The 9690-nt window shown below is 42.0% G+C and overlaps 1 protein-coding gene across 2 annotated transcripts in view; it reads left to right on the top strand.

Annotated features, from left to right (window-relative positions):
- The first annotated feature begins 5450 nt into the window (after positions 1-5450).
- The window catches only part of LOC147431118 (uncharacterized), a 193141-nt gene continuing 188901 nt past the window's right edge, over positions 5451-9690 (top strand). For both annotated transcript variants that reach the window (XM_086494541.1, XM_086494540.1), the window contains exon 1: positions 5451-5706. In XM_086494541.1, coding sequence (XP_086350667.1) covers positions 5591-5706 — 116 coding nt within the window. In that variant the 5' untranslated portion in view covers positions 5451-5590. The remainder of the gene's footprint in view (positions 5707-9690) is intronic.

The raw sequence follows: 9690 nt of genomic DNA, 5'->3' as shown, positions 1-9690 counted from the left end.
TAAATTCAAACAGGCAAAACGGATAGTTTATTTGAATTCAAAGTTTTCCCCCAAAATGGAATTTAAAATCTAACGAGTAAAACAATAATCATGTAGCATATGTATGGAAAGTGCTCGACGCATAGATTATAGATCTATGATCTCCGCTCAAATTGGAGATCATATGTGGGAGTTCTGGAAGGCCAAAAATCCTAAAATTGTCTACCTCCTTTTTGGGGGAAAATGTGTATCCTTTGAACACTTTTACACATCTCTTACACTCCCACCAGTCTTGCACACATGGCATACACCTATTCGTCAAAATGATAATCACCTCCATAAGATCATGGAAAATAAAGAGGCCCTTCTATAGTCCATCCTCTTCCTAATGGGCAACAAGATACCGCCTTATATACAACACCTTGTATTGCAAGGGCAAAGACCAGATTCTTAGGCGAGTGCCAATCTCCAGTGAAATCACGGAGGTGATCTCAAGTTGCCATGATTGTGTTTGCGGCAGCCACTTTGCCCTAGGTATTGCTAGTAGGAAGATTCTACAGGCAGGATTCTTTTGGCCTAGTATGAACAGGGATGTGCATCATTGGTGTAAAACATGCAGAGCTTGTCAAGTACCCAGTGATCGAACACTAACCTATGAGCCACAGACTCCTATCATCTCATATGGCCCATTTGAGAAGTGGAAAATAGATGCAATTGGTCCTTTACCAAGGGCCCAATCAGGTAAACTGTACATTCTAGTTGGTGTAGACTACATGACCCGATGGGCAGAAGCAGCAGTCACCACACACATTACAATCCAAGAAGTGGCGAAGTTCATATTTGAGCACATTTGTTGCCGCTTTGGCACACCTCTAGAGATAATATTTGATAGAGGGCCAGGTTTCAAAGGCGACTTGGTGGGAGAATTGATGAAAAAGTTAGGCATCACATGCCGACATTCCACCTCAGACTATCCACAATGCAATGAGTCTAGTGGAAAAGGTAAACGGCATGATATGTAAGTTCATCACAAAGCAGGTGAATAACCACAAAAGTGATTCGGATCAGCATCTCATGGCCGCTCTTTGGGCCTACCGCACAACATTCTGAACATCACTAGGTTTCACCCCTTTTCATCTGGTATATGGAAAAGAGGCCATTTTACCAATTGAGGTACAAATAGCCAGCTTGCGAGTCATGGCTAGCCAATTTACAGCGCCCAATTGCCCATCTCTGCAACCACATCTTGGATCTAAAAAGGCTTCAGCTAGATAGGGAAGATGCGATCAACTACTATGCAACACAAGCAGAACGACGCCGAATCTCATTCAATCATGGGATTAAGGAGAGGTCACTATCAAGGGGTAGCACTTGGGAGTCAATACTTGAGAAGGAAGCCATGTACACACCCTGACTCCAAGGGTGGCCACACACAAGAGTAGAATCTCCGTGTATATGGGATTTTCCCTAGAGAACTCACTATAGTCTCTCTCTCTCTCTCTCTCTCTCTCTCTCTCTCTCTCTCTCTCTCTCTCTCTCTCTCTCTCACCATAGACTCCATCTCGTTGAAGCTAAGGCTTCTATAAATACCACTTTGAATCAAGATTTTCATCACATCCGGAGGGGTTTCATCATCTATGTCCACATCTTTCTCTCTCTCTCTCTCTCTCTCTCTCTCTCTCTCTCTCTCTACACGGTGTGCTATATTAGTGTATTTTAATCACTGTTATCCGTGTCCTAGCCGTTCAAAGCTAGGTGGTGCCCCCTGTTTACTCCCCGTGGTGACGAGTTCGGTGTGCACGGTCCAGGCATAGAGGCCGTTGGGGTTTGTTTTGCGCTTGTGCTTGTCAACACGTAAAACACTAAAATGTACCCTATTGGCCAAGCGTAGGACACACAAAGGCTCCATGAAGCACTATCCTCTCTAAAATAAAATAGTATAAGTAGGGTGGATTCCACATGCAAAATCCCTATCCCCACTCTTACCACCTTCTTCTTATGGGGGTAAATCACTTTTCTTTGCAAGTCTTAGGGTAACTCAGCTAATCTTAATTTAAAAAATATTGAAAGGTATTCCTAATGCCTTCAAAAAAATTAAAAGGTATTCCTAATTCAAAGATTCCCTCAACAACAACAAAGACAATGCACTAGTCTATAGCACATAGCTACTTGCAATTAACGAAGCACATAGATTTGCAATAGTATTAGGTGGGAAGGACGGCTACAACATTGAGAGAGAGAGAGAGAGAGAGAGAGAGAGAGAGAGATGACACTTTAAAGTGAAGAAAACGCTAAAGATAAAAATAAAGGAGAAGAGAAACACCTCTTTATATGGACACAAAATGTCTTTTGACTTTCCATCTTCATATGTCTTTTGACTTTCCACCTTCATCTTTCTTTTCATTTCCTAAACTCACCTTTCACTTATGCAGTTAATATTTTTATTTTTTTGAGATTGGGAAGACCTAATGTTAAGAATTGGATTCTCACTATAAATGCTTGTCTTGTTATTAAAAAATCTCTACTTGAAAAAGATGTTTTGTTTCTTTTTATCTCCTTTTTAAATATAGACAGACAATTTTGCAAAGCTAAAATTTGTTTTAGAATAAAATGAAAACATGCACATCAAGTGATGTGTGGTACTCAGCAAGAGACAAAATTACAAATTGCTTGATACTAAAATTTCTTCTATCCTTTGAGTACCAAACATGGACATCATGCATTTAAAAATGGATCTTTTTACTAAGTGCAATGTTCACCTTGATATGAGGCGCAAAGTGGAAAGAGTAAGCATTTATTCATTGTCCCTTTTCCATGGTCTATACACACACCAATGACCTAAATGATTAAAATATAACAAAGATATACACATGCAAGCTAAAGCCATATTTAATGAGAGGTAGGATGAAAGGACTTATTGATACATTTATCTCTGCTAGCTTACGAGGACCAAAAATTCTACCTTTAAATAAAACGTCAAAATTACAACTTGGTGCTCACAATGACATGGATTATTTGCCACGCAATAAGAACAAAAATTTCATATCAATTTTCTTGTTTCTTGCACACTAATTAGTCATGCTAAAGACAAGCATTCATGCAATAGCAACATACATGTGTAGACACAACACAATCATGTCTTTGCCATATGCAAAGAGTACACACAATACCTTGCCTTCTCCGTGGGGGCACCAAAAAATGAAATGATCTAGGGTGGGCAACAAGAGAACTAGCCTCTAAGAACCTCTCAAGGCTTGCATTTTTCTCATAGGTCTTAAGGTCTGGCATAAGCACCACAAACAAATCCCAAACAACAACAACACACCCAAATACCACACACACTAATTTGAACAAAACAATAAGTGTGTCTTTTGCTACACAATGAGAAGATAAAGAGAGAGAGGCATCACATTTCTTGCTCAAACATGCACATTTGAAAGTTTTAACTTAACCAACACAATGATAGGAGCGATACGAATCAATCGATTATATTTGGCATGTCCTTGTACAATGAGAATTCCCATGTATGATATGTTTTATGGGTTATTCGTTGTATCCGACATCCATTGTTTAAGAATTTTTTGGGATTTAAAAGTTGTGGTCTATGACATCTAAGGGGATTTGAAAGTTATTTGATTGATGGATTGTGTCCACGTATTTTATCTTCGAACTAGTAAATCATAAGCTCATGACATTACGAGTATGTAGTCTGAAGTTGACCTTCATCATTTGTAGGATCACCTTTGGCTACTCAATTTATATAAATTGTGTAGCCATATGGGCAAAAACATTTAATATAGAGGAAGGTTGGTTGAGATAGCATAGAGTACCATCCAATACTATGTGGAGTTAGAAGTTGAAGGATCCCGTCAAGTTTAGTTCATTCTCTTGATATAAGGCTCTTCTTCTTTTTTGGATAATTGCATTAGTTTTAGGATTTACTCCTCATGTGGAGAGTAAATGTACCCGTAAACTTAGACACATGGCGCCAAACTTTTTTATGTGTCACATGCAAGTCCAATTGTTGATTGATCAATATGTAAGCATTCTAGTTTGTGGTAGGCTCTTCTATTAGTCTAAGATCTAGTCAGGATTTCCTGTTGGCCAAAGGGAGAGTCTCTTTAGAGATGCCTGTTGGCACTTTGATTGCAATCATATAGCTTTACAATGTTCAATCTTTGCTACAAGTGAAGAGTTCCACCTATTGTAGGTTTATTAGGAAGCATCTTTGTGTGCTTAGTATAGATGTTTTTGAGGACAAAAAGGCTCCTTCAACGGGGAGTAATGTCAAGACAAGGGTAGTCTTGTGGGTGGGACATGGTCCATAGGCAAGGCCACGTGTAAAGAGTTCTATGAATAGGTTTCTTCTAAAGATAGTGGTTAAAACCCCCATAAGGAAATGGTTGGGTGGAGAAGAGGACATCCATAGTAGCAAGCTAGGTCATCACATGAATCCTTTACATTAGATGACTAATGCATTGATCTATGTGTTCTAGAATGCTAATAATAGCTTAACACATCTAGTTCACGGGAAGTAGCCGATGGTGCATATGACACTCCGCAAACAGAATGTGACAGAGTATATCGATTCCCTATGCAAAAAGAATGAACATACCCCTCCTGTTGAGGAAGGACAACAATGAATGATTATTGAACCGCGGTACTTGCCCATAGGCCTCAACACTCTAGCCTAACCATCCCATGACTTGCCAAATTATGTTGTACTCTTGGGCCTAAGTGGACTAAACATTTGTCTTGGTACGAGGATATGTTTAAAAACTGGGATGTTTACCCTAGAGAGATTAAATTGAAAACCCATGTGAGTGGCTTTTCAAATCACCAACCTATGTGAATCTTGACTTTCAAACATAAATTGAGAGGAAAAGTAAGGGCCGCTTTAGAATGCACACTTCCTCAACATAGTTTCATACCTTGGCCGTGCCATGGCGTTTAGACTATGCATACAAAACTAAAATTAAAAGCCGATTGTTGGAGACAACAAATCACCTACACCTAGTGTTCAGGAAAAGTATCTCTAAGCTTATGATTGTGCCCCTTTGACATTGAAAACTACCGGTTGAGAGGTAGAGAAAAAGGAAGATTTCGACTAGATGTAGGAGAAAATATTATAACATTAGTAAAAAGCAACTCAAAATTTCGTTTAACAACAGAATTTTGGAAAATTATTTTTCCCGAACACTGGCTACACCATTGTGAGCCTCGGTATCGTTGGATTTCGCTCTTTGGTGGCAAGTATAGTTTTTGAACAAGTTAATTTGAGCCTCCGTCCCTCTATGTCAGTGTTTACAACAAACCTGTAAACAGTTACATTGCACCTGCTAGGTTTTGGTTTCTACCTATGAAATAAAAATTTATAATTTGAAAAGGCTGTAAAATTTTTCCTGGTTTAGTTATAATTTTTAAAAAAACCTGCAAAACTTTGAAGAAAAGCTCTTTCGTTCGTGGGGCCGGAAGTAATTTGAGCCTACTTCCTTCCCCGAAGTACTCATGCAGGGCATCACCCCGCCTATTGCTACTTACACGGCTCTACGTGCTCTTTCGTTCGTGGGTCCGGAAGTAATTTGAGGCTACTTCCTTCCCCGAAGTACTCATGCAGGGCATCACCCCGCCTATTGCTACTTACACGAAGGACATCGCGAAGAAACTGTTAACGCTGGCCATCGTCAACCAGCGTGGGCAAGTTCTGCTCGGCCTCAAGAAGCGCGGGTAGGACTTTTCCCTCAACTTAAACTTGTCTGCTTTGATTGTTCAAATGTTTGTAAGTGGGAGTGCACTCCACCCCAAATTAGGCCCACTATTTTCTCACAAGCCACTCCTAAATCAGTGGCTAGCTACCCCCTAGTTTAACTCTTAGCTACCACCCATAATCAACTGCCATTCATGTATATAAACAAGTCTATCAGTTCAGTTTATCATTATGCAATCAAGCTTCATTACATTCAGCTGAGTGTTCTGTTTTTATCAGACTGTGCGCATTAGTGATTAGCTTACCATTTGTATTAGCATTTGTTTCATTTCTCTTACATGCTATCAGATCCCCTCTTTGTTTAACAGCCTACTCAAGCTTGCAAGCAATTAGATCCTTAATTCCTCTTAGCAACATCCGTCTTGCTGCTCGCTTCTCTCTTCCAAGGCACCCGGAACCTTGCAAGATGGCAGAGAGCTCTTCCACCCCTTCTCTTAAAGCTAGGTATCACACCATAGACAAGCTTAATAGCAGCAACTATCAAGTCTGGAAGTTGAAGATGGAGCTCTACCTCAAGGAGCTTCAACTATGGGATGTTGTTTTCACTCCAGCTCCAAGTCCTGTGCCAGCTGAGTGGACGACTAAAGACAACACTGCTCACATGGAGATCATCCTCCATGGCGGAGATCGACAAGTGCAAATGGTACGGTCTCTGAAATTAGCAGAAGCTATATGGTCCTTCTTTCAGAATTCGTATGAGCATACTGACTTAGTTTACCAAGTCTCCCTGATCAAGAGATTGGTGAACACCAACATGCAAGAAGGTCAAAGCACTACCAAGTTTGTGGATACTTGGCAGTCATCATCTCGGGCCATTTTTCCTCAAAAAATCCAGAATCACTCGATGCAAAGAATAGTTGTTAACTTCTCGAGGAATCCCTCATCATTTGTTTTCATCTCCCGCCAAGGGTTTCGTCTGGCCGTCCCTGAGACATTACAAACCATGATTTTGCTGGCAGCCCTTTCATCCTCTTGGCGGGCATTCATCACCACACAAACCTCAACTGTGAATTTGTAGCTGCAACCCTTGGTAGCCAAAATCCACCAAGAAGAGGCTCTTCGCGCTCCATCTACGGGAGCCCAACTAGTGGCACTTGCCACCACCATAAAGCCAGCTAAGCCTCGTGGCAATACCTCCAACCGCCAAGGCTCCTTCGACAACAGCAAGCAACCTCCTCGCCACCACCGTTCAAACTTCAATCATGGTGGTCGTCAACGACAGTACCATGGTAATAAGAGCAATCCTCATGCTCACTTTCAATGCAACTTCTGTCACAAACATGGACACCTAGAAAAAGATTGTCATCAGAAAAAGAGGAATTAGGCAAGTAGAGGACTTCTTCCAAGCTACATCCACCAAAGGTTTAATGCGGGCAACTTTAGCCCATATCCTCAAGCCCAAGCTCACTATATTGAGCTATCTCACTATGATGGCACCAACCAACCACTTCTCATGCCGCCCCATCCGCCCATGCAGCTGTATGCTACTTTCCTAGATGCCAACTCTACCTCTGTTGATATGTGGTTCCTCGATACTGGTGCCACCCATCATATGACATACCACAAGGAATGGCTCAAGAATCTTACCTCTCTCTCTAACCCATTAGAAGTCAGCTTAGGAGATGATAGCACCCAATCTGCTCAAGCTTATGCTGATGTTGAGATCACTTTGCCTGAAGGTCGAAAAATCATTGTACCTCAAGTCTACTATGTTACTGGTCTACGCAAAAATCTCATCTCTGTGTCCGAACTTACTGATCAAGGCTTAAAGATGGAATTCTCTCGTCTCGGTTGTCACATCCATGCTCGTGCTCCTAGTGACCAGATTTTCACTATCACTTGTCCTCGGCAAGGTAAGCTATACCCTCTTGGTAATTCATCTACATCGGCTTATGCTTTCGCCACTATAGCAGAAGAAACCCTCAAGTGGTACTATAGGCTTGGCCACATTTCTTAGCATTGCTTTTGATCTTCCATTACATCATTTCGACATTATCACTGCTTTCCTACATGGTTTGCTAGAAGAATAAATTTATATGCATCAACATCGGCTTATGCTTTCGCCACTATAGCAGAAGAAACCCTCAAGTGGTACTATACGCTTGGCCACATTTCTTAGCATTGCTTTTGATCTCCCATTACATCATTTCGACATTATCACTGCTTTCCTACATGGTTTGCTAGAAGAATAAATTTATATGCATCAGCCCCCCACTTCATTGATCCCAATCACCCCAATTATGTCTGCCGCTTGCATCTGTCACAAACGAAAGCGCCTAACAATATAAAATACATTCGGATAAATAGGATTTATCACTTATTACTGAAGCCAGAGGATATAGAGAGAGAGATAGAGAGTGAGAAGATCGACACAGCACTGGGGACCAGAAGATGGGCTGGTCCCCCCCCGTAATAGTATCTTTATTACTGACGAGAAGTCTATACAAGCACTTGAACCGAACGTCTTACCACGTTCGTTCTAGAATAAGACTTCATGGTTCCCGGAAGCCTCAGCTTCCGATTCCTAGGGCAAAACCCTATTCCAAGGAACTTCCGTTCCTTATTCCAAATCCTTGAGAACCAAGGTTCTCGCCTGTGGATCTCACCTTCCAGACTCAGGGCATGACATCCCTACAACTCTTTCTAACTCTCTTTCCAGAGTCCTCTTCCCGTAGAACAACTCTGCTTTCCCAGACACGAAGTCCTTACTTTGGAATCCCAACTTCCGGATCGCAACTTGAGAGACTACCTCTCTCCGATCCGTGGATCTTCTTCCCAAACTCGGGTACGAAACCCTTGGGCTGATCTGGCTCTAGTTCCTCAGAGCGCTTTTCTCCTGCAGAGGCTCATGCCTTCCTCCGCTCCTACTCCCTCACGAAGAGGAAGAACACCTGCAATCAAATACTCAAAGATCATAACATGAAAAACGTTACCTTCAAAGTCTCGACGCTCGAAACGCAACTCCGTTCTCGAAAAGCAATTCCCCGGAAGAGATCTTTACATAGAAAAATCCTCTCTTCCAATCCTACACACAAAAGAGGTGTGTTCTCGGGTTCCTTCTAGTAAATCAGCCCCGTCAACGACGTTTATGGGCTGAAAACAGAGAAAAACAGCAAGTTGTCGCGATGGAAACACGCTTCGTAGGCACTTCTTCGCGAGGGAACTCGCGCACTGGGTCTTGGCGACATAAGATACACTTGGGGCAGCCATGGGCATCACTGGCAACGTCTTCTTTACGGCTGAAATCTGCAGTAGCATCTCCTCCTTGCAAAGATTGGTCCTTCTCTTTGATTGAGGGCATGTGATGCTTTTATAGCTCCTAGCCACGGGCACGAATAACTGCTCGCGTCGAGATCGCGGCTTTTTTTTTTAAAATTCTGTTCTGCCAGAAAAAGAGAGAGAGAAAACGCTGGCTGATCTGTTGCCTTATTTATCAGATGGTTGCCCACTTATTAAGTGGGCGGTTGGCGTATTTTAAAAGTAGTCTGAACGTGCCCAAAAACTCAATAAAACCTTATAAGTTAAAAACAATGCTTTCACAACACTTCTCAGGCGTCCCTGGATGCAATCACACGCACAATTGCAATGCAGACATAGACTTTCTCGCGGGAAAGCATCTGCTTTCCGGAAAAGCAATCCCGCTTTCTCTGAAAGCATCTGTTTTTCCTCAAAGTTTCCTCTGAACCCATCTTCATTCAAGTGCTTGCTTTTCCTTGTGCACAATTCTAACACAGTTCGGAATTTCCTTCCGACTATGGATATTCCGTTTCCGATGCACCGGTCACCCACCTTGTGACGCATCAGGAATACCCATCACCTAGTCCTACCGAACTTACGGTAAAATCTCGTTCACGATGCTCTATGTCACCCATCCTATGACACATCAGAGATGTCCGTTCCCGGATGGTCGGATACTTCTTTCCGATGTTCCCTGTCACCCATCC

The sequence above is a fragment of the Adiantum capillus-veneris genome, chromosome 21 (genome assembly GCF_014529385.1).
Source record: "Adiantum capillus-veneris isolate H3 chromosome 21, ASM1452938v2, whole genome shotgun sequence".
Taxonomy (NCBI): domain Eukaryota; kingdom Viridiplantae; phylum Streptophyta; class Polypodiopsida; order Polypodiales; family Pteridaceae; genus Adiantum; species Adiantum capillus-veneris.
This window is presented reverse-complemented; position numbering and strand designations above follow the sequence as displayed.